General features: G+C 34.6%; 1 protein-coding gene and 1 pseudogene across 1 annotated transcript; both read right to left on the bottom strand.

Moving 5' to 3' along the window:
* Positions 1-1,076: 1,076 nt before the first annotated feature.
* Positions 1,077-7,348, bottom strand: LOC127221837 (olfactory receptor 5W2-like; annotated as a pseudogene).
* Positions 7,349-10,857: 3,509 nt separating this feature from the next.
* On the bottom strand, positions 10,858-11,814 carry LOC127221836 (olfactory receptor 1165). Its single transcript, XM_051183822.1, has one exon. It carries the CDS (start codon positions 11,812-11,814, stop codon positions 10,858-10,860), a length of 957 nt encoding a protein of 318 aa, XP_051039779.1.
* Between the last annotated feature and the right edge of the window lie 14,808 nt (positions 11,815-26,622).

Genomic DNA, 26,622 nt, shown 5'->3' with positions numbered 1-26,622 from the left:
GTCTATGGAGTATCCTGCTTCTGGATCCTGGGGGAAACTCCCTCTCAGTGTGTCTGCAGCTGTGCCTGCCATTACTTTATCACTCCAACAATTCTTGTCCTATCCTTACTCCAATATATCTTGTGAGAATAGTTATTTTTAAGGAATATTTCTATTACTTCTTTGTGAAGTTTATGCAAAGGAACCCATACTTTATACTGCTAGAGAAGTAAACTATCTTAAAACTACATAGGCCATGGGCTTAAGAAAAGCAAAATTCTACTATTACATTTGTTTTATTCGTGTTTGTGTGGTGTGTGTGTTTATTTATCCTTCTCTCATCCTTACTGCAGCCTCCCCTTACACCTCCTACTTCTACTCAACAGCCATCCTCCCTCCCCTGTATTCCTTCCAAACTGTTTCCTTATTTCCTTCTCCCCCAGTTGTCCTGCTTCTCCCACTCCCTTCAGAAAAGACTAGGACTTCTGTGATATCAAGCAAGTGCAGAACAGCAAGATACAATAAGACTAGGCACAAACCCTCATATCAAGGCTGGAAAATGCAAACCAGTAGCAGAAAATGATGGTCACAGAACAAGCAGAGTCAAAGACATTCACACTCCCACTATTAGAGTTCTACAATAACCCCAAGATAAATAGCTAAATAACATGTCAGATCTAGCACAGATGCATGTAGGTTCCATTATTGCTGCTTCAGTCTCTGGGTGGTCCTATGTATCCTACTGAGCTGATTCTTTAGGATGTATTCTAAAAGGTCTTTGACCCTTTGGATTCTAAAAATCCTTCTTCTGCCTCCTCTGCAGACTTCTTAGAACTGAACCTAATGTTTGGTTGTGGGTCTCTACATCTGATCCTATCAACTACCAGAGGATACAATTGTTCAGAATCAAGGTTTTGTGTTCAGCTTTTACAGGGTTATTGTGGTTTAATAAGGATAGGAGAAAAAAATGGCCAAATAAAAGTTTATTCAGGGAGAAATAACTTACAACATAGAAAGATGAACACCAGCAGGTTCCTGTTCACAAGGATGACTTTGGATGCTCTCCTGTCCTGGGCTCCTCCTCAGTCCTAGTTCCCCTATGTCACTTCAGCACCTGTCTCCACATCAATGGGCGTGGTCAGTGCCACAGATGCCAACAAAGAGAATATCTCACTACACAAGGTCTCTTTCACATCCTTGTTCCTCAGGTTGAAAATCAGGGAGTTCATTGTGGGAAATAACCCATTGTAAAGTGTGAGGCATTTTTCTTGATCTAAAGAAAAAAAAAAAAAAAAAAAACGTGTCCAGAGTAGCATTTTTTTTTCTTGAAAAACTGCAACTGGTATGACATGGAAAGTACAGAAAGCCAAGTTTTGATCCTCTCCTCAGCTGGTAGGATCTTCAGGACTGATAATTTGACAATAACATAGAAAGACAAGACCTCATAAAATGGTGCTCAGTTCATTAAAACAAAAACAGGCAACAAAGTCACATCATTAACTTGCATTTTAGAAAAAAAATGGAGAGAAAGTACAGGTAAATCAAACAGGAAATGGTCGATCTCGTTGAACAACATATACATATACAACAAACATATATACAAAGTGTCAATGTGTGTATCACAATACTTACCAAGTAAACTGTAGGCAACAATTTATAGCACACCATGTTGTAAATATATGATGCAAACAAGGAGTTACTGATTGCCTTGTACCAATCAAATGGCACCATTGTCAGCAGCATGCACTCCACATATATAAAGAGGAAGAAAATGAAGAACTACAAAATACAGCAAAGAAAAGTAATTGAATTGCTGCTCATGGCAAGGAGGTTAGATCTTACTATCTGATTCAGAGGGTTGTGTTTGCACTGTCTTTACACAGTAAAAAGGCACAAAGAGGCCCAACTATGTTATATGATGAAAAGTTCAAATTTCTAAAGTCTTAACTCTTATCAATTAATTAAGTCTCAAGGATTTCTGACGATGGAGTTTTTCATTCCACCAGGTCTCACCGCTGAATAGCCCCATATAAACGCCCAGACATTATATTAAGTATTAAACTGTTAGGCAATAGCTTAAGCTTCTTACTGACTACTTCTTTCTTAATTATTAACACATAAGTATAAATCTGTGTAATTTCACGTGGACTTTGCTTACCAGAGAATGCCTGGACCTGTTAGTCCTTTTGAGGCTACATGGCATCTCTTCTTAAATTGCTCTCTCTTTCTTGTCCCCAGTCTTCTCCTGGTCTGGTAGCCCTGTCTATCTGACTGACTACCAGCCAATCAGTGATTAATTCATCAACCCATTAGAGAAGCATGTATACAAAAGGACATCCCCCATCAGATTTCAGCTCTTAATACCACCACTTTGAGTGTTAGAATTTCAGGATATTAGAAAGCAAGCCATGACCATATTCAGATGTGGAAAGATTTACAGTTGAGGAAATATTGTAGAGGTAGAAATTCATAAAGCTGTTTATATAAAGTAAGAATCCTTCATAGTTACATTTCTTCCTGGTGCCCTATTACCTTGTGCCATGTTACTACAAGAAAAGTTAAGGGACTTTTCCTTATCTTCTCTTTCTTCTTTTTCCATTTTTAAATTTTTTTTATTTCGATTTACATTCCAACCACAGTTCTCCCTTCCACCTCTCCTCCCACCACCTGAACCTCCTCCCACAGACCCTATCTCCCTCTGAGCCCAACCCCCAACCACTCTTCCTCACAGTTAAGGGTTTTCATGAGGGGTCGACATAGTCTGCCTAGTTAAGTTGTGGCAGTGCCCAGTTCCTAAGGGTCTGATAGATATGTGATCATAATGAGAAGACAGTCACTTACATCTCAGTCCTCTCTGTGCAGTAGAAGTCTGTGTTGAGGGAGCTGCCAAAGTTGGCTGGCCTTTATTTCTATAGTTTAATGCTAACAGAGGGAAATTTTATATTGGCAGCTAGAAGGTGTGAGGCATTCTATGGTATTTAGTTTCTCTTATGAGTGTAAAATTATCAATGCCGTTATTATTGGTTCTTCTTTGTATAACTTGTTCCTTAAAGAAATTATTGAGCATTGATGAAAGGAAGTTCCATTCATAGAGAAAAGCTGAAGTTCAGTGAGCAATATTTCAAGAGGTTGTTTTTTCATCATTTATTTTATTATTTTAATTTTATATCCCGAATATTTTTCCCTTCATTCTTCTCATTTCAATCCCCTCCCTCCCATTACATCTTCTCCTCTCTGCCCCCCCCACTCCTCTATTTCTATTCAGAGTGGGGCAGGCTTTCCATTTATATATATATATATATCAACCAAACATGGCACATCAAGTTGAAGGCTGGTTTAGGCAACCCGGTATGAGTAAAATATCCCCAAAGCTAGGAAAAGACTCAGAGACTATCCCTGCTCCCACTCTGAGGAGTCCCACAATGAAAACAAGCAACACAATTGTGACATGTATGCAGGGGGACTAGGTGAGTCCCATCCAGGCTATGTGGTTGTGGACATCTCCATAAGTTTAGTTAAAGTCTGTTACTTCCATTAGAATACAAATTTATTAGAAAAATAACTACTGAATTTGCCTTGAAACATAAGTGTTATAATAGGTAAAGCAAAACTAGTGAATATTGATTAAAAAGGGTAACAAAACTAATATAAAAGTTATCAATTAAAATAATCAGAAAAATTTTATAGTCACGTGTGCTATAGTATACATTAGTATTAGACATATTAAACATGCCATATTTTGAGGCTAATTAACTTATTGTATTTTGGTGTTAGAGAAAATACACATTTTTACTGATTTAAACTACAAATTACAGCTTTCTTCTCTGTCATCATTATTTTTCTGGCAGGGGTGGTCATTATTTATAAGTGGACATAAACATATATGACAATTGTTTAGAACCACATTTTATTTTCAGTTTTTGCATGGCCTCTTTCACATCCTTGTTCCACAGGCCATAAATCAGAGGGTTCAGCATGGGAATCACAAGAGTATAAAACAATGAGGATATTTTGTCTTGATCCATGGAATATGAAGAACTATCCCGAAAATACGTGAAGAGTACATTTCCTTGGAAAATGGCAACTGTGGTTAGATGTGAGGTGCAGATGAAGAAAGCTTTGAACCTCCCCTCAGCAGAGTTGATCTTCAAGACTGATGTGACGGTGTAAAAATAAGATACGAGAACTCCTGAGATAGTGCTCAGTTCAATGAAACCAAATGTAAATTCGGCCAGCTCATTGACTTGTATGTCTGAGCAGGAGAGAAGGTAAAGTGGAGGCAAATCACAAAAGAAGTGATTAATATCATTAGGTCCAAAGAAACATAAATGGAATGACAAGGTTGTATGTATTAAACCATAAATTGTTGCCACCAGATAAACCTCAGCATGGAACATACTATGCTAGACATGTTCAATGTGTAGAGCAAATGGTTGCTGATGACCTGGTACTTTCAAATGCCATCACTTCTAACAGAAACTACTCAGAACCTGCAAAGATACAGAATGTCAAGAACTGCAGGGCACAACCAACCATGGAAATTTATTTTCCCTCTACTAAGAGATCCACCAACATCTTGCATCAATTGCTGTGGAATAACAGAGGTCACAGAAAGAACGGTTGTTAAGAAAAAAGTACATGGGTGTGTGAAGCTGAGAGTCCACTCTAATCAACATGATCATCCCAAGGTGGGTCAGAATAGTAATGTTATAAACATTTAGAAATGTAGTAAACAGAACTACTTTCGTCCACAGAAGAACAATTTACCATGTCCATTCTTCTTTCTTCTTACATAAGTTTTAAAATATATTGTTGAAATTTGGTAGATGTATTCTTAGTTATGTCTAAAAAAGAAAATAATTTATTCTCTGAATTTTGTTCATTAATAGTCAGATTCCTAAATAGTCAAATTTTACTCTATAAGTTGATTTTTATTATATTGGCCATAGTAAACATATCTGAGAGTCTTTCAGTTGCCATGAGGTGCAACATCCAGATATCATTGTGAACTATGTAACATTTTAGATTTTCAACCCTTTAGAATCTCCATTCCCTTTTGCAAATGTATTTTGATTTACTGAAACTTAATCTTCATCATATGTGGAAAAAATAGCAATTGTAGAGATATGAGGCCATAAAAATATGATAGATATTTTCTTCATAATTTAAAAGAGGCTCTTAAATAATATATTAAGACAAATATCTGGACAAATATCCAGAATCTATAAATTCTGAAAAAAATAATTGTCAGTTCTAAATTCAATGGAAGTAAATCACTGGCTGGTGAAAATTAAAATCATGTTATTCTGCCACTAACAAGGGAAACAAATCAGATTTTCAAAGAAGAGTATGTTTTATTTTTACTTGTTTATGTTTTCTTCAAAGAATGATCTATACAGAAACTATTAGAATCTGGTTACTGAATGAGACATATTAAAACCAAATTGGAAAATCTATAATTTAACATGTTTGTATTTGCTTTATGTCAATTTCATTAGTCAAAAATTGAAAATGAGAATAAGGAAAGATGAAATTTCTAGAGATGCATATGTTTGTCTTTTAGTGTGTGATACATTAGCAACCTTAAATTTGGACTCATAAATGAAATATGGGGAGTAGGAAACAGAGATGTATATATATTGAATACTCTTTTTATTATTTTGGCTCAATAAGCATTATTTATGGCTTATATGGTGTTAAAGTTCAGATGTTATTTACAAATTGGTCTTTCCATGACCTATTAAAAAAGGAATCATCAACAGAGAACACCATCAAAGACTTCAACTAGTGTGCATGTATTCATGATGGTCATATAAGCAAAGGGTTGCATATGAGTTTAGATTAAGGTAAATTACAAAATTATTATTTTGAAAATGCTAATATTTTAGTTAAAATCTTACACTTTTGAGAACAATGTTTCATCTATTCATTATACTCCCCAATGTGTTAATATAGGTAAACAGAGAGAAATTGATTCAGGAATAGAGTTCTTATGGTTTTCCAAAGAAGATCAATATTTTTAACCTTGTGCTTTTAAATGTTGTAACCCAGGAACTGAGGTGTGAACAGTTCAATGGTATGTGAATATTAGGCAGCTGGTGCTGTTTTATGCCAGTAAAAATTTGGTGTCTATATCACTGAAATTTCATCCCTAAGGCTTTGGTGTAATGAAATCATTTAATTTATTATGTTTCTGGTTCTGTATTTTCCCTAGTGAATACTTGAATATCACGTAGAAAGATTAAACTTATGTCTTGATGACAGTCATCCTGTTGATAGGTGCCAGGATGAAAACTAAAAATTAATTTTGCTCTCTGAAATATAATTGCTATAAATGTATCATGTACTATAAAATTTCATCTGTATTCTAAACTAAATAAAATGAACTATAATGGTTTCACACATAAACATTATTAACAACCTTCCTGTATTTATTTTATTTTGAACCATTTTCTCCAATTATTTATTAGATTATTTGTTAACTTTTAGTGATGCAATTTTGAGATATAACTCATATAAAATGCAATTTATACTGGTTTGAATGTAAGTACTAGTTTGATTTTTCTATTACTTTATTTCTTTTTTACTTATCTGTACTTCTACAACATTCATTACTTCAATATGAAATGTAGAACTCACTTTGTTTTTTACCTTCAATCTTTAGAATTCTGTAAAATATTTTCTGATTCTTTAAAATTAATTTGTTGTTTTTATATAAAATATATATTATAAATTTATTTGCATGTGACTTACATTGTTTATTTGCTTATCAGATATAACAAATATTATATTATATAAGGCCTCTGCTGTTAGTCTTTCCTGTAATGTGGCTTGAAAAACTACTGGATTCTTGAACTTTTTTGTTGATAGAGTATCTTGTTAGAGTATCTGTATGTTCTTCTAATAAATCCCATACATATATATTCTGTACATTTTGTTGCTCTAAAGAAACCTGACTAATGCTGGGAGGGTGGTCAGTACAGAAGAAAATGGAGGGATGAGAAATAAATAACACCAAGAATGTCTCAAAAGTCATAAGGAATTTTATTTTTTAGTCACCTAAATTTATATATAATACATAGTAAGTATAGAATATTTGTATACAAGACATACTAAAAATATTTGTCTTGTTGATCAGGAGTCTAGGAGGTTCCCAAGTAATATAGGTTATTGCTGTTGACATTGGCTTCCTCTAAGAAGTTTAGATAAGTATCTATTGCTGAATACATGGTACATGTAAGATTTAAGACTAGAAGAATCTAGCTGGATATGACCTAAATGCCTCCTTTCTGAAGAGGAGGAGATAGGATTTCATATTACCATAATTTACTGTGTAATCTGCCAAGGGACAAAAGCAGCCAAAAGCCATGCCTAGCTGTGGTACCTATTTAAGGCAAAAATGAGCAGCATAGCACGACAGTGATGCAATAGCTACACTTGTTTCTTGTGGTTAACCAATAGCTCTCTGATCGGATTTAAGTCTTCGCACCACTAGGGATATTATGCCTTGAAGTGGAAACCTAGTCAACCACTCATGATTAGTGGGTCAAAGGTCGCAGAAGAAAACTACTAACCCCAATTTCCTAAAATAGTATTATTAACTCTTTTCTCCTCAATGCTTATGTTCACACTAACAGGTAAGTGTAGTTCTTTCCTCTCATCAATGAAGCCAACTTTGTATCAGAAAAAGACCATGTTAAAGTCACAAATAATGAAAATGCATAGGACAAATTGCTGTGATAGTATCCTGCCCCAGTGGATATGTCAACAACACAACCCCAACACCAAAGGGACAAGAAACTTGGAAATGGGGAATGTAAAATAGTAAGAGCTAGAAAATGAGAAATTGATTATAAGATTGTGTCCTGTAGATATGACAGAGGAGATATCACCCTTGAAAGCTCAACAAAAACATGGCTGCTTAAATGTGAATAATGACAACAGCAATTGGGAGAGCAAATTGAAAGGAAGAGGATAACCAGTCTTCCTTAGTGTTAAGACTCCTTCACATTCTCCAATCTCAAGTGGTCAGCCACAATTTACAGAGAATCATCATTAACTGATGCATCAGGTTGCATTTATTTATCTATTTGCAAATATATAATTAAAAATTAATATAACAATAAATTTGAAAGGTATGATCAGGGGGTGTGTAGTTGTTTATTTCTTTTAACTCTTTCTGGGCTAACCATCCAGCCCCAAATAAATACAGAAATTTATTCTTACTTACCAAGGCCCAGCCTTAGCTTGGCTTGTTTCTAATCAGCTATTCTTAGATTATCCCATCTACATTTTGCACATTTTGCCTCTAGAGTTTTGTTATTGTTATTTTTGTTGTTTCTTTTTTTTTTTTTTTTAGTTTTGTTTTGGGGGGCTAGTTGTTTATTTTCTTGTTTTGTTTTGTTATTATTAAGACACAATGTTTATGTGTAGCTTTGGAACCTGTCCTGAAACTCATTTTGTAGATCCAGTTGGCCTTGAATTCACAGAGTCCACCTGCCTTTGCCTGCTGAGTGCTGGGATGAACAGTGTGGGACACAGCAGCCCAGCAGCCTCTAGACTTTTTACATATCTTCATTCTATATAACTTGGATTTGGTTTGTAAGTATTTTCTTCGGTATTTTTGCAGTTATGTTCATAAGGGAAATTTATTTTTTGTATTGAGTATTTAGTTTGGGTATCAGGGTAACTGTAGCCTCCTCAACTGAGTTGTACAATGTTCAGTGTGTTTTATTTTGTAATATAATTCTATAAATGTTGGCTTTATTTCTTTGAATGCCTTTTAGAAATGTGTAGCAAAACAATCTGGTCCTGAGCAATTTAGGTATAGGCACTTACTACTATGAACTAGCCTCTTACTTAGATCTGCTGACACGTGCACCATGAGTTTGGGTATGTTTCATTTTCATTTTAATTCAATTCTTCAAAGTTTTTAAATCATTTCTTAATTTCTGTCTTGACCCATCCCATTTATTCATTCAGTAGTGAGTTTTTCAGTTTCCATGAATTTGTGAACTTTAAAAATCTCTGTAGATGTTGATATTCATCTTTAATAAATGGTGATCAGGTAGGACCCATGCTTCTATTTGAAAACTCTTGTCACTTGAGAATGGGTCCTATTTTATTAGTTTGTGTCTTAAGACTGGTGATATTGACAGATATCAATATGATGAGTTTGTTTATTCTTTTTATTTTGTTCTTTGACGTGTGTGTGTGTGTGTGTGTGTGTGTGTGTGTGTGTGGTTGTGCTCTCATGCATGTATGTGTTTACATTCACTCACCTACTTCTCTCAAATCTTCTCCTTTTTTTCTACCCACTCAAATTTTCTTGTTCCCTCTTTGAAAAAATGCAAGGAATTTCTGCTGCTTATATAGTCTTGAATATATGATCTTTACCGAAGCATGGTCCATCTGCCAAGCATTGCAAACATAATGAATGGTGAATCTCTGTCCCCGAATATGAACATGTATTAAAAGTTTTAAAAACGGCTATGACAAGTAGAAGAACTTTTCAAGAAGATGTATTTTCATCATTAGTGCAATGAAATTCTTTGGAACAAAATTTGTCCAAGAATGAAATTTAATGCTTTTAAGCTAACAAAATTGATAAATTGGATTTATTACTTAAATAAGTTTGAGAAAAAGTTAAAGAGTTTTAAGCATAACTAGCAAGAAAAGTTTCAGTACAATGAAGCTCAAAAAATGTAAACAATATGACTTATTGAAATAAACTCAATATTTTATGTAACAATAAATAATATTCACTGATTGAGTGAACAAATAAGTAGGTGGTTATTGTTACTTGTGATTAAAACCTTAGGAACAGTAAGTGATCAATGGAACAATTTAAAAATGCAAACACTTGTGAAAATTGTTATAAGGGAAGACAGAATCAAATACAATCTTTTAACACCTAGAAGACTGAAAGCAGGAAAGATGATCCTCTCCAGGAAAGAACACAGCAATAATTTGTTGGTAAATGCCAAATGCTGTCTCTGAAAACATACATATAAGTAAATTATACAAGCTGAAAATATGTTTGTGAATATGTATATATACACATATCCATGTATGTATTCAATGACAATTAGTGGAAAAAGAGGCCTTCAATTTGAAGCAGAGTGGAGAGTGGTACATGGGAGGGTTTGGAGGTAAGAATGGGAATGAAAAATGAAGTTATAATTTCAAAATTAAGCAAAACAAAATGAAATGAGTGGTACACATAGGTGATATTATTATAGACAGCATTTTTATAAAACAAATCTATGTCATTAATTTACTAAATATTAAATATCTGTTTTATAGAGTTTTCCAAGTAAAAAGTAACTGTTAATCATGAAGACTTAAATGTGGACACAGTAAAAGAGTCTAAAGTAAACTTTAGAGTCACCATGGATGGGCATAGAGTTCTGACAAAAGTCCTTCTTCTTCTTCTTCTTCTTCTTCTTCTTCTTCTTCTTCTTCTTCTTCTTCTTCTTCTTCTTCTTCTTCTTCTCCTTCTTCTTCTTCTTCTTCTTCTTCTACTACTACTACTACTACTACTACTACTTCTTTGTTTTGATCTTCTTAGTCTTCTTCTTCCTCCTCCTCTACCTCCTCCTCCTGCTCTTCTTCTTCATTCTTATTTCCCTAGAGATAATTGGGGAGATTTTGAAGTGCTGCCTTTTCTTTAACTGTTCAATGGGATTTAATCAGAGTGTAGAACACTTGCCTCAGTGTATATAAAAGACAATGAGAATGCCAAAATTCACAAATCAATACTGGATTGAAAATATAACCATATTTTTTCTAAATACCAATATGTCATTGATAGTATATATGAAAAACTTGATTAACTAAGTTATGAATTAATTCATATTAAATTAAAAATTAATTCCATCAGAATTGTATTGAGTGAGGCTGCAGTTTTGAATTGATGAATGTCTTCACAGTCTCCTTCACATCCTTATTCCTTAGACTGTAGATGAGAGGGTTCAGCATAGGGATCAAGACAGTATAGAGCACAGTTGCTACTTTGACCAAGAGCCGTGAGCTGTTTGCATTGGGTATACAGTAGAGAAGAAGGATGATTCCATGAAAGATGCTGATGGCAGTCAGGTGGGAAGTACAGGTGGAGAAAGCTTTTTGGAGTCCACCCTTAGAAGGCATTTTGATGATAGTGATGACTATGAAGATATAGGAGGCCATAGTGATAAGAAGGCTACTACCCTCACTTAATATAGAAATGACTAAGCATGCTATCTGGCTGAAGGAGGAGTCAGAACAGGATACAGAGATGATGGCAGAGTACTCACAGCCAAAGTGATCAATGATGCCAGGTCCACAGTAAGACAGCTCAGAGAGAGTGTAGGTAAGTATCATAGCACACAGACTACCCCACATATAGCTTCCAGTTACTAGGAGAGCACACAGTTGATGAGACATAACAACAGCATAGAGCAATGGGTTGCAAACAGCCACAAACCTATCATAGGCCATCACTGCTAACATGAACATCTCTGTAATCACACATGTACAGCCAAAGAAAAATTGGGCCATGCAACCTTTGAAAGAGATTGTACTTTGTTCCACAACCAAGATCTCCAGTAATTTTGGTGTAAATACACTAGAATAACATATATCAAGAAATGAAAGATGGCTCAGGAAAAAGTACATGGGTGTATGAAGCTTAGGATTGATTCTTCTGACTACAATTATGCCTATGTTGCCAACCAGAGTGACTGTGTATATGGCCACAGTCATGAGAAACAGTGGTGGCTGAAGGTATGGGTATTCTGAGAAGCCAACCAGAAAAAATGTGGTCACAGAACTCTGATTTATCATTGCGTGTACCATGAGTTACCAATTACAAAACAAAGAACAGGAAGAAAGTAGAAGAATTTTGATCAGTAGAATTTGACAGGATAGAAGCACACATACAATTGATATAAACAACAAAGAAAAAGATGATGGTCTTGAGCTCTGTAGTGTTCTGATTCAGTTTGTGTCCTTTACCTCAAATTCTGAATAACTCTACAAATTATATCTTTCCTTTAGTCCTATAATGTTCTCATCTGGAACAAAAAGAATCGATCATATCAGTTGCATATAAATTCCTCATGATTATTTCTGATTTTTTTCAAATACTTTATGCTAGAGGATAATTGAAAATGGGACATTTAGCTAAATCATAAAATTAGTGAGATCACTGCTTTCAAGTTCTCATGTCTAAGAAGACTCCAGGAATGTTAAATACATATAGCATACACCGAAAATAAAATAATAGGGGATGGTCATAAAATTATTCATGTAAAATTCACAATTCTTTATAATAAATGTGTTTTGCTTTGCTGTGTTGTGTGTTGTTTGTTTTAGTGGTGATTCAACCTAGGGCTTTGTTAATGCTAGACAAGTATGTGATTGTGTAGTTAACACAAACTTATATCTACCTCAAAATTTTTTTCAGAGTCTTACTTGGGTTCCTAAGCTGGCTGGATTTAATCTTGGTAACTTCTGAATTTATATCAGGATCAAAGCACAGTTTAAAACCAAATGATTGTTAATGAGATTAATAGTCTTGACTTCCATCTTCACCAATAATACTTTCTCCCCATTTATTCTTGTGGTTCCACTGCTAACACCTATAACCACTTTAGTTTGTCTTTGACAATAACCATTATAATCATCATGAAAATTTATTCCATATTCAAATGTTTAACAAAGGAAGGCATTTATTAATATTGATGTTTAATAGTAGTAGTAGTAGTAGTAGTAACATGTTCATTTGCTTCCTCAAACTTATTAAATTTATATTTCATCGTGACAGAGCTTCTATATAATACTATTTTCATTGTTTGATAATTCTGTCTGTACATAGGTGTTGGACAATTACATATCTTTCATTCTCCAATTTTTCACATAACCCTTCAATTATTTTACCCTCACAACATTATGTTTGTTTGGCAAAAAAGGGTATCATAATATTGTCCTTTGCTAAAGTAAATATTAAAATCTGGATTTATTATATTAGGAAAAATCTGCCATAGACAACAAAAACATGTATTAGGAGACCTACTACAGATTTGTGACTTGTCATATAACAAATGAGAATGTGAAGTTGTTCATTTCACTGATCTACAAAAATCTATTTGTGAATTATCCATGAGACAATACTTCATCCTTATGCACTAAAAATTTTAGATAAATTAGAAATTATCTTTGTATCCAGGCATTGGTGGCTCACACCTTTAACCCCAGCACTAAGAGGCAGAGGCAGTTGGATCACTGTGAGTTTGAGGCCAGCATGGTCTACAGAGCGAGATCCAGGACAAACTCCAAAGCTATACAAAGAAACCTTGTCTCAAAAACTAAATAAATAAATAAAAAACAAACAAAAACAAGCAAACAAAAAGTTATTATTGTATTGTTAAATTGTATATCCAGATTCATTAAGCTCTTAATTTCTTATCTATATATTATTATCAATATGTATACTATTTTTTTGAATCTCTAACACAAAGTTGCCTTTATTCTGGAATCGCTGAATACATAGAATCCTCTAGTAAAATTCCAGTTTTCATAAATTATCCTAAACAGTTGGGACCATACTATCTTTCTACATATAATACAAAGTTAGACATTGTATTAAATTTTTAAGTTGTCATTTCATTGTACAAATTTAAGATGCACACACACATACATGTACATAACCATCATCATTTATTTGGTAAAAAATCAATGTAAGAGATGAGCATGGTCCTATATAGTCATGACTCAAGGACTTAGGGGACTTTACCAAGGAAATAATGAGTTGTAGGGTAAATTAAGTGACAGAGTAACACCGTCCCTTAAAAAAATATAGGAAACTCTATATGAGCACAGTAATTGAAATGTATAACAAAAAATATGAAAATAATCAGAGTATTCTTTGCACCTAAATTAACTTTCTCTAGAATTATTGCATGGAATATATCAACTATATCAGTGTTTATAACATTCAAAATAGATGCAAAAAATAGGCGGACTAGACATATGTAAACTAACTCTCATAATTTTATGACTAATATTCACTTTTGAATTATTATGCTCACTGATTTCCAACCCATGGCTCTGGGCTAAGTTACCTGCAGTTCCCCAGAACTTTCATTGACCATAAGAAAGAACTATGATCTTTTCAGTATCTAGTTTCTGGCTATTGTGGCATAAATCAGGACTAATGAATAGTACATAGAAATGTTTCCAAATGTCCCTCAATCTCCACCTATTTAATTCCAAACAGTAATGAAAGGTCCTTGCTAAGTATCAAACTATAATCAAACTTTTACTTACATTTGATACAACACTTTAGGAAATTTTTACAGTTTGTTATTAATGTTTTTAAAATTAAGTGCTCCAATCATTTCTAAACAAGACTAACAAACAAACCAGAAGTCCATGATCCAGGCTGTGTTTTATTCTCAAGATTTAATATTTTTAATGCTGCAGAATAATTCTATCCTCTTAATTTTTAATATTATTTTACAATGATGATTTACAATTTGGCTTCCAAAGAAAGTTGTTTTTCTATAGATAGTTCTTGTTCACAATACTTTATAATTCTTGGACCTATGGCTTCTTCCTATATAAGGTGAGTTGCATATTTTACTCTGTTTTCTTTGTATCCACATATATACTAACTTCCTGGACCTGAATTAATCAAATTACATTTAACATTTAATTTTAAAGTCTTCATATTAGTTACAGAGCAATAAAATAAATGGTTCAAACAAAGAATAGCATTGACAGGAACAAACGTCATAACATTTAGCACCACCTTAATATACACTATGTACTCAAATGAGTCAATACCACTGTCTCAACTCACATTTCTATTTACCATCCCTCAGTTTTTAAGAATTTTAATATACCTTCTGGAAGATTCAAAATGTGTCTGGCAACTCGATTCAAATGTCTCAAACAACTCATCAAAAGCAAGATTTTCCTGATGAGCTTTTGAGATTATGTCATTTCAAAACTAAAATGTTTCAAGATTCTTAAATAAAAGCAGCAATTATTGTAGAATGAAATTAAATAGAGGAGGCAAACATCAAAATATTTTTTGGAAGAAACATACAAATACCTTGAAGAAGACACGGGTTTTTTAAACCTATATTCAACATGGCATTATTTATGATGAACCAACTCCTTGACATTGGGGAAATGCACCCTAGAGAATCCTCCCTGATGATTGTCTTGAACTACAAACATGTAACTAGACAAAACTTCTTCTTTTGTTTTTAGAAGGAACACTGTCCTTTACCATTATTGTGTTGTTTTTCAGGTCTCATATACAAAGTTTATCCAACAGGGTCTGTACTTCTGGAATTATTAAATTAATATTTTTATGAATATATGAATATATCTAGTGCAATTCACCAAAAACTAGTTATGATAGCTAGGGTTCCTATACTCTTAGTATTGTCGTATCATGAAAATATCAGACAGCACTAACTGAACTTAGTTGTTTATAATAAAAAGTATGAAAGTAGTGTGTTTAGGATACAATGGAAAGTAGAATTCATTTCATTTTTATTGTATACATGTATAAAATTCTTAATTATAAAATTTTTAAATAAGAGAGATCATAATTTTTGATTGCATGTGACATTGAGTCAAATATACTTGTCTAAATTATACAGCAAAGACAATTAAAATTTTGTAATGCATAATTTAAATATAAACAGAGAATGCTTGGTTAACCCCACAAGTGCCATGTTCCTATTTTACTAGTGAACATATCTTGTGAGGAAAGTTGTATGTCATATGGTCAGTGGGTAGCCAGGATTCCCAATGACTATTCTCCTTGTCAGCATAGATAGAACTTGCAGACATTCTGAAAACTAGCCAGCACTGTGCAAAGTTTCAAGTGACCAACAGCTTGATTTCTCACTGTCCTACAATCAACATGTGTCTTTACGAATAGCAACCCAAGACTTACTTGTGGTGAAAACCAGTACTTTATACCATTGTGAGGCCCTTCTTGGTCCTCACTGACTACCAACTCACACAGACACAGCTGATCCTGAGATTTTTCATTTGATAACTATTGGCTCCTGATTCTTGTTACCTAGTCATATATTTTCTTCCATTTCGATTTACTTTTATTAATTAACATTTTTGAATATTTTTGATAATATTTTTTTTTCATTTAAATGTGCAACAAGCTTGTTTTGCATGTCAATCCCAGTTCCCTCACCCTCCCCTCTTCCCCTGTTCCCCTCCTAACTTCCATCCCATCCCCTTTCTGCTCCTCAGGGAGGGTGAAGCCTTCCATGGAGGATCTTCAAAGTCTGTCATATTGTTTGGAGCTGGGCCTAGGTTCTCCCCAATGTGTCTAGGCTGAGAGAATATACCTCTATGTGGAATGGGCTCCCAAAATTCATTTGTATATTAGGGATAAATACTGATCTACTACCAGAGGCCCCGTAGTCTGCCCAGTCCTCCTAAATAACACCCATATTCAGAGATCTGGGTCTCATCTTACTGGAGAGTAGGGCCGGCATCAGCTCTCCCCAGTCTCTACAAGGTGACTCTTCCTGACTACTTCCTCTTTGTCTCCTAGTCCCACCTATCTTGCTTTCCTAATGGCCAACAGTGCTTTTTTCATTAACAGTATGAGAAACATATTTACAGAATGACATCTCCCATCATTTCAGCTCAGTGTTTAGCTGTGTCTGTTACTGCTTCCATCAGCTACTAGATGAAGGCTCTAAGATGGCATATAAGGTAGTCATCAATCTCTATCAGTGGAGGGCATTTAAGGTAGCCTCTTTTCTATTGCTTCAATTGTTAGTTGGGGGTCATCCTTATACATTATGGACATGTCCATAGTGCCAGATTTCTCTTTATGCCTATAATAGTTCCCTCTATTTTGAATGTTTTAATATGCACACAAAATAGAAGCTGTCCATTGGTAGTTTCCTACATTCTCAGTTTGGGAAACCCTAACTCCTCACTTAACTCTCTCCTACCTGCCCAAATCATGCCCAGCAAAGTGGTCCAAATGTGATATTCTTCCCAACAAGATATATAACACAATCATTCTGCTATTTTCCTTCCTTTATGCCAATTTACTCTCTCCTGTCCTAGTGATCCATTTTTCATTACCTAGACTTGATAGGTACTCCAAAACTTAAAAAAAAAGTTAGCCTAGACATTGTAAGAAAGAACAGATATGCATACTCTGTAGAACAGGCACCATTTGTTCATCTGGGCCCGAGAAAATTTTCTGCATGGTTACTTTCATAATTTTACTTTGCTTTTCAGATAATTAAAATTCAATGGTATGTATAGAATTTATTTTGATTATCTATGCATTCTCCACAAACTGATTATTTTTAACTATATAGCAGAAATAAAAATAGATAAGTCTAATTTTAAATTAATAAAAATTTCACATGGAAGTGTCTGCACCAGTTTTAGGCCTTGCATCAGTGAATAAATGTTCTATTTGCCTAGTATCCATACTAGCACTTATTGTCATTGTTTTCTTAGTTATTCTGCCTTGAGAGAGATCTGATATAAAACTTGTTTAATTATGTTTTTGTGATACCTAAGAATGCTAAACATGTTAAGGTATTTATCAGTAACTTATATGTCCTTTTCAGAACTATACTTTGAAATGGTTTGTTGTATTACTTCATTGCATATTCTAGATATTAATGTACTGCCAGATGTCTGTTTATTAAAAACTGTTGTTAAGGAAGCCTTGAATTCCAGAGGGCCTCCTTGAGCAGAATACAATAGAAAGTGAGGGACCTAGCTATTTAAGAACAGAACCCGTGGTAGGAACCCAATTCCACTTAAAATATTCTTTTGTTTATAAAAATAGAACATAATCTAGGGAGACATTATATTTCCTAGACTGAAATAATATACAGTATTTCAAGAATGTCTTTAGAATCAATTGATATATTTAATGATAAGTAGCAAGATACAGAAGATCCAATTGGAAGGTTTTAAATTTATTTACAACCAAAAATGTTTAAAGTGTTCAAATATGTATTAATCATTTAAAATGCTCAGTACAATCAACTATTGTAAATTCTATGACATATAGTATAAAGTTATATGATTCTCAATAAAGAATCCTGTTTAATTTTCAGAGCAAAATTCCAGTACCATAAATAAATACCTATTTGCTTAGGAACCACATTTTATTTTGACAAATGAAAGTTTAACAGCTTCCTAACTGCATCTTTCACATCCTTGTTCCTGAGGCCGTATATCAGTGGGTTCAGCATGGGGATGATGTCTTTGTAAAAGACTGAGGTCACTTCGACCAGAAGCCAGGAGCTTTTGGTAGGGGCGACACAGTAGAGACAGATGATAATGCTATAGAAAATGGTGATGGTAGTGAGATGGGAGGCACAGGTACTGAGAATATTGTTCTCTGCCACCATACTATCCTTGAAATCTTTTAACAAAGAGCAATATTGGTCTCATTTATCTTCATTGTAATGAAAAATTGGATTTTATTATTTTTCCTAATATGTTTTCTTCCTTGATTGAACATATCCACAGAAAACCATGAAAAATCATCCTATAGTAGTAAGGAACCCTCCCATAGGGAAAAAAAGTTGGATATGAGTTTCTGGGATCCATAAACCTGGTTTATTCTTATAAAGAATACTAGGGTACCTCATTCAAATGAAATAATAGAACTGAAAAACTCAGCTAAACACAGAGTGCCCCAAGTGATGCATTTACTAAACAATTCTTTGTTAAGACTAATGAGCTAAAAAGATCTTCTTGTGTACTAGAAATATCCATGTGAGACTTTCTGTCAGCAGTATATTATGGTGAGTATTTAAATGAAGGCTAGCCACTTTCTTATACAAACTCAAAATTACCAGACTGAAAACTAAATGCTAGCTATGAACTTTGGTACAAATACATTTTATCAAGGCTTTGGAGACCAAGACATTAGGGATTATCACAGAAAAATTACCAAGGAGGCTACAAGTAAAACAATTAGATGTAACATTCTCTTGTGTAATTGCATATTACATCCCTAAAGTCCTTGGGCATTTGTAGTACCAACTTTATTCTGTAATCATAATAAATATACACTTACTTAATAAATATAAAATAAGTAAATATGCATAAAAAGAGATCATACAGTAGTTCAGAGAAAATTAGTTGCATATATAATGTACTTACATATAATAGATTACATATTTACAATTTTATTATATGCATATGTATTTAACTTTAGCTATCCAGGACATGGGAATTTTTAAATTATCCAGAATTATCTTTCTGAAATCTATTCATATATTATGTATTTATCAAAACACATAAAATGTCAAATTCTATACTCACATTATTTCATACGTTTTACAATTTTTTTCATTTGTTTACTTTTACACCTGCATATATGTCTCTGCACCATATACACAACTCATAATGAAGGATATCAGATATTAGAATAGGTCTGGAGATTTGCTTGAACTGGAATGACAAGTGACTGTGAGCATGATGTAGTAGCTTTGAATTGAACCTGGCTACTCAGTAAGAGCAGCTAGTGCTCTTAATAACTAAGCTATTTCTTTAGACTCCTTCCACTCTTTTATGTATGTATATGTCTGAGGGGTATATTATGGACAAGTGTATCTTTATGCCCTCATAGGTCAGCAGTGTCTTATTCTGTAGTTGTAGATACAGACAGTATTTGGATCCTTTGGAAGAGTTGGATGTGCAATCAACCACTTTCTTGACTGATGATGGCATTGTTAAATCTAACCATAAAATTATATTTTAATGGGTAGTTGGCATAGGTAGACAGATGTATGCAACAGTGGCTGTAGAAAACTACTAAAGCACTTTCATTAGGTCCAAATTGTTCTATCAGTATTACCTTGTATCATTGCATACCTTGTACACAAGAGAGGAATTCAATAATAAGGAAACTTTAAATTCCTAACAATAATATTTGTATTGTTTTACAGTATGTGGTTTTATTGGTATTTCTGCATGTTTGTAGATAAGAACCACTGGTTACAGTAACTAGAATGGCAAAGAATGTTGTTTAGATATTCCTTTCACAATTAAACAGGTTGAACAATTTTAAACTTCCTATCTTGTATAGATTATCTAGATAAATGTATAGATAAAATTTACAATTACTTACCATCTAACTACAGTTAATATTCATATAATGAGAGGAAACATGAATATTTATCAAAATCTGATGAGTATATTTACATGCATAACAAATATGTATGGACAGCTAACATTAAAGTAACAAGTTTTCAGTCTTTATGAACCCAGGGAGATGTTAGTGGAGGGAGGGAAACTGTGGTCAAGATATACTGTATGAGAGAAGTATCTATTTTTTATTACAAGTAAATTTATAAAGTAGCAATGTTTAAGGGAACAATGTACACTAGTGGAACATACGTATATACTTAAAATTATCAAAATAACATTTTAATGAATATTGCAGATAAATGACCTTCCAGCTATGTGCATATTTACAAAACTATTTAAGATTCTTAAATATAAAATGTGGGTTGAAAAGCTCACTTAGTGGGTGGTAGCATGTACTGGGCTTATACTGGCTCTTTAAATTTGGTTTTAGCATCCATATTAGTTGTTTCAAAATGTCTGCAATCCAATTTCTTATGTAATCAAGGTCATTTAATCCCTCTGTTGACCTAAGTACCTGCAGATGGCCACCGAACACAGAAAATCATCTAAAACTATCCTTTAAAAAATAATCACAATTGAAGTCTAAATCTACTAATTCTAAGTATATTAAGAGTGATTTTTAATGCTTATATTTTGTGTTCGGTATTGAGTAAATGTCCTATATAGATGTAGCCATAGAAGTAAGTATAAACATTTAATTCATTTTACTATTTCTTAATAACTATAAATGTATGCTTTCAAATAATCACACCTGTTTCCTTAATAAGTACCTTCAGATCATCATATGGGTACCTAACCACTTCTACAAATCTAACTACAAATAGTAAAAATAAATCTGTTGAAGGGTATACACTTCATAAATTTCTTAACCTTTTCATGTTCTAAGCTTTTATCATTCTGTTGGTGTTTTTGAACATAAAATATGCTATAATTTTTAATAGTTGGAGTCATAAAGAAGAATGTAATACTTGAGAAGCTAACCTTCATGTTTTATGGGTTCATGCTTAAGAAGAAACTTGAAATATATATATATATATGTACATATATATATATATATATATATATTATAATATGCTAAATTCATATGAATTTGGTCTTTTTTAATTTTGCTTTTCCCTCTTAGATACATGTTATTGGGGTATTGTTGTATGATATTTCACTCTTTTGGCTTTCATATAAGCCCACCACCCAGCTCCGAAATAAATCAAGCATGGACGTGTATTCTTAGCTATGAAGGCCTTGCATTACCTTGCCAGCTTCTTTAAGTTAAATAAATCCATCTCCCATCTATCTTTGGCCTTAGGGTTTTTGTCTTTCTTTATCCCTGTATACATTTTCTTTCCTTTGTACTATATATTTGACTGTGTAGCTGGATGGATGGGTGGCTGGCCATAAAGACCTCCTTTTTCCTCTCCTCCAAGATTTCTCCTCCTATTTATTCTCACTGCCTGCAAGCCACACCTATCCCTTTTCCTGCTTTGTCATGACCATTCAGTTCTTTCTTAGACAATTAGGTGTTTTAGGTAGGTACAGTAACATAATTTCATAGAATTAAACAATTGCAACATAAATAAAAGTACCATACCTTAAAATAATATTCCCCAACATGGTACTAAATATATATATATATATTGACAATACATAAAATACTTAAACTCTGGTTAATTTTTTAAATGCATTGTATAGTCTGAAACATTGGCTTTGTCAGTCATATTATAATGGTTTAAAAAGCAACAATGATTACAAAGCTTCTTGTTAGGAGTAAGGTTTTTCCTCTTGCCACTGGTCTTGTCCCGCCACAGCGCTAGCCCCGATTAACACACTGAGACTCTGTATTTGACATAATTCTGTTGGCCAAGTACTAGTTTCTTATTGGCTAGCTCTATCTTAACTATTAACCCATTTCTGTTAATCTAAGTATTTCCACGTGGTTTCATCTTACCAGAGAGTCTGCTCTCCCTTGTCTCTCCATCTTGACTCCTCCTTCCTACTTCCTCTTTCCTCCTTGTCTCCTAGTCCCTCCTCTCTTGCTTTCCTATTGGCCAACAGTGCTTTATTCATTAACCAGCATGAGAAACATATTTACAGAATGACATCTCCCATCAGCTTCTCTTTCCTTCCATTTTGTATATTTCAGAAAATGGGTGAGAGATACAATAGCCACAGAGATGAACTAGATATACAAACATTTTAAGTCACTGCAGAAAATACATTCATTTTATCATTATTTTTAATAGATTCTTTGGGAATTTCATATTATGCACCCAACTCTCACTTATTTCCCAATCACTTTGTATTTGTCTTTTTCCCCTTGTAATGTCCCATGCCAAAGAAAAACTAAAAAAGATAAAATAAAAATAAGATAAACATAAAAATAAATAAAAATTCAAATAAGAATATTATTAATTAAAAACAAACAAAACAAAAACAGACAAACAAGAAAAAAATTCATTCCTTCTTTCACACCTCTTCATCACATTTTCACTCATCTTTGTGGCATTGGAAGGAGCTACTATGTGTCATATAGTACGTACATACCATTCTGTCCATAGGATGTTATTTACAAATGTTCATTATTTAATGTGTTGTTTCTCAGATTCAAGGCCTGTGGCTTCTGGGACAGCATAAATGCTTGACCCTCACCAAAAGCCTCTCAGATGTTATTCAGCTTCCCAAGTCATGGAGAGTCTGTGGGACCATTCCCTTCATGCTCCCGTTGGACAGTACTCACTTAACGCCCTGGATGTGTGCCTACATAGTAGCTGAGTTTTGGTGACTGGGCTGCTGTGATCAGTCCCCTCAGGTAAGTAACAGAAATAGCTCTCTCATACCCAATGTGAAAGGTGGTGTGGCCAACTTTCAAAGTGCAGGGGACAGATTTTCTATTGGTGGACAGGCAAACTTTCCTGTTTCAAGGTCACCAGGTCAGTTTTCAAAGGCAAATGGGGGGTGGAATCAGTTCTCCATTGGTGAGGCAGATTTCCCCAGTCCAGGGAGGGAGTGGGATCAGCTCAGCATGACACTCTTCAAGACATGGATCAATACATGATTCACATGGGCCCCTATGATCACACACACCCCAGCCACAGCAGGACCACAGACCCAGATATGGCAAGAAGCAGGGTCTCAAACCTGGATGTTACCATGGTAGTGCGTAACAACATAGGCCTCTAAGATAGGCCTGGATAGTAGCTATGTGTTCCCTGTACCTCTAAATAACCCCAAGAATTGACTGCAGGCAGTAGCATAACCTTCAATGGTAACAGGATGGACATCAATAGATGTCCATCCCAGTCATGGCACCTGAGCACAGCTCAGATGAAGACATCAACATGCCTCAAGGGGATTGTGTAGACCACCCCAATCTCTATGGCTCTGGTGACAACATGACCCTGTGGCACCAACATGCCCATACCTTGAGCATATGTACTACCATCAGTGGTAACTGGAGCCATGGCCATCAAGGCAAACCCTGGCTACAATAGGTCAAAGGAGCCAAACATGGCTTCTGGCAGCAGCACAGGTGCTGACTATACTATGGCCATGGGTGAGAGTTCAGGCCACTCAGGTCATATGTCCCAGGTAGTAACACATTCTTTGGACTCTGTCTTACCTGGGTTTCTATTTCTATGAAGAGACACCAGGGCCACAGCAACTCTTATAAAGCATAATTTTTAATTTGTGTAGTTAACTTATATTTTATAGATTTAGCCCTTTATTGTGATGGCAGCATGTAGCCAGATATATTACAGGACTTGGGAGTCCTTACACTGGGCATGGTTTGAGCATATTGAGACATCAAAGCCAACCTCCACAGTGACACACTTACTCTTTTCCAACAAAGCTGCTACTGCCTTTGGGAGTATTGTGAGAACTAGATCCAGGGGAACAAGTAGAGTGGGAACCCACAAAAGTCGATTTACCAAATATTAAGGGGTACAAGAAAATGGAAAATCACAAATACAGAACAAGGCAGACACTGCTGATCCAGCTGCTGCTGTCTTGCTGCTCTCCCAAGAACAATCAGGAATACATGCAAGGCTTGCTCCACCAAGACAGAGGGCACAATCTCCTCCTCAGTTTTATCTGGTTATGTCCTCAGAGAAAACCATGCTCATAGGGCTAGTCACCCCAAAATTCATTGGCTAAATGAACAACTTCCCCAAGGGGGCACATTTTCTTTTAAGTCACTACAGACAACAAATGGCATCAAGTTGAAACCCAGAAGCTGGGTATCCTAGTGGCCTTTAGTGGAAGTTTGGGCCATGGACATCAACATAGACCCTGGATGCATCAGGTTTATGGACCCAGACTTGGTCCTTGGTAGAAACCCAGAAACAGATGTCACCATGGCTTTAGGTAGGGTAGCAACAACATACTTCCCACATCAGTACCTCCACACCTTTGCATCTTCACATCTGTCTCTTTCCACAGTATATAAACCTCTCTACCTCTCTCTCTCTCTCTCTCTCTCTCATCTATCTATCATCTATCTATCTATCTCTTCCAATGGTCCATCATAAATTTGTTCTTTATAATGGTATCTATGTTTCTTCTCCCTGACTAAGGAAAATGCTCTTGGAAGCAGTGTGTGTGTGTGTGTGTGTGTGTGTGTGTGTGTGTGTGTGTGTGTGTATGTGTATGTGTGTTTCCTCTCTGCCTAGTTTGTCTTCATGAAACTGAGCAGGTTCATGTATTCTTTTCCCCACTGGGGGCAAAAGGTCAGAAAATACATTCTTGAATTATAAGACATTGTCAAATTTATTATCCAAAAAGACAGGTAATATTCCTTGAAGCATTTAGGTCTTACTGACATATATTTAAATGGCATGAACAGCATGAATAACCTTGTCTTCTTCCTGATTTTACTGGAAATTCTTTGAAATTCTTTCAGTGTTGGTTGATGTTGGCTTGCTATAAATTATTTTTTATCATGTTGGTATATGGTCCCTGTATACATAATGTTACCTGGTACTTTTATTATAATGAGCTGTTGAATTTTGTTAAACAACTTTTCTGCATTCAATGAGTTGATCCTGTGGTTTATGTTTTCCATTCTCCTTATATATCATAACACAGGAATATTAACTGTCTATTATGTCTTTGGGGTATATACCCCAGAGTGGTATGGCTGGGTCTTGAGGTATATTGATTCCCAATTTGCTGAAGAATTACTATATTGATTCCCATAGTTGTTTGTCAAGTTTGCACTTCTACCAATAATGGAGGAGTATTCTCTTGCTCCAAATGCTCACCAGCATGACCTGTTACTGGTATTTCTGACCGGTGTAAGATGGAATCTCAGAGCAGTTTTGATTTGCATTTCTCTGATGGTTAAGAATGATGAACAATTCTTTATATATTTCTGAACCATTTGAGTTTACTCTAGCTAGATACATACTCCCTTTTTAAATTGGATTATATGGTTTTTTGATGTCCAGTTTCTTGAGTTATTTTTATGTTTGGAGTGTTAATCCTGTATCAGGTGTGGATTGCTAAAAGTATTTTTTACATTTTGTAGGCTGCTCCTTTGACCTATGAGAGTCCTTTATATTACAAAAGCTTTTTAGATTCAGGAGTTCACATTTATTAATTGTGGAGCTTAGTGTCTGTACTATCAGCATTCTATTCAGAAAATCATCTCCCGTGCCAATGCATTCCAGATTATTTTTTCCCATCTATCAGGTATTGTATTTTTTAAAAGTGACTCAAGAGAGAAAGACACCATGAACCAGTTCAAGCAGAGGGTTTTTTTTTAAATTAGGGTGAGACAGATCATAAAAAGGGGAAAGGGGAGGGACAGTCCAGCCTCTAGGAACAGGGACAGTGGAAGAAAGGAAAGAGAGGCATGGGGAGGCAGACAGAAAGGAGAGAAAAAAGAGAGAGGGATGGGAAGTGGGCAGGTCCCTTTTAAAAGAGAACAGTGAATAAGAACAGGTAGTGCTCTTAGTGGCATCAGCTGAGGGCATAGCCTGTCAGAATTCCAAAAGCAGGCCAGTACAAATGCCTAAATACTAACATCAAGTTAAATATGTACCTGCCTTTATTTTGCAGACTTTGATGCACTTGGACTAGAGTTTTGTGTATGTTCACAAATATGGATCTATATGCATTCTTCTATGTCCATATATCCATTTTAACCAGTCCTGTTTGTTGATAATGATGTCTTTTTCTCTGTGGGTTTCTGGCCTCTTTATCAAAAATCAGGTGTCCATATGTGTTTGTATTTATAATTGGTCCAATTCCATTAATGAACATGTCTGTATTTATGCCAAAATCATACATTTTTTATTACTATAGCTCTGCAAAACATCTTGAAATCGGGAATGGACATGCCTTCTATATTTATTACTTAGATTGTTCAGAATTGTTTTAGCTATCATATTTTGTTGGGATTTCTTTTCTATATAATGTTGAGAATTGTCATTACAATGTTGATAAAGACTTGTGCTGAAATTTTATAGGGATTGATTT

The sequence above is a fragment of the Phodopus roborovskii genome, unplaced genomic scaffold (genome assembly GCF_943737965.1).
Source record: "Phodopus roborovskii unplaced genomic scaffold, PHOROB, whole genome shotgun sequence".
In the NCBI taxonomy this organism is placed as follows: domain Eukaryota; kingdom Metazoa; phylum Chordata; class Mammalia; order Rodentia; family Cricetidae; genus Phodopus; species Phodopus roborovskii.
This window is presented reverse-complemented; position numbering and strand designations above follow the sequence as displayed.

Bases quoted from the DNA above. Each gene is read 5' to 3' on its own strand.
- LOC127221836 (XM_051183822.1), bottom strand. From the start codon at position 11,814: ATGGTACACGCAATGATAAATCAGAGTTCTGTGACCACATTTTTTCTG.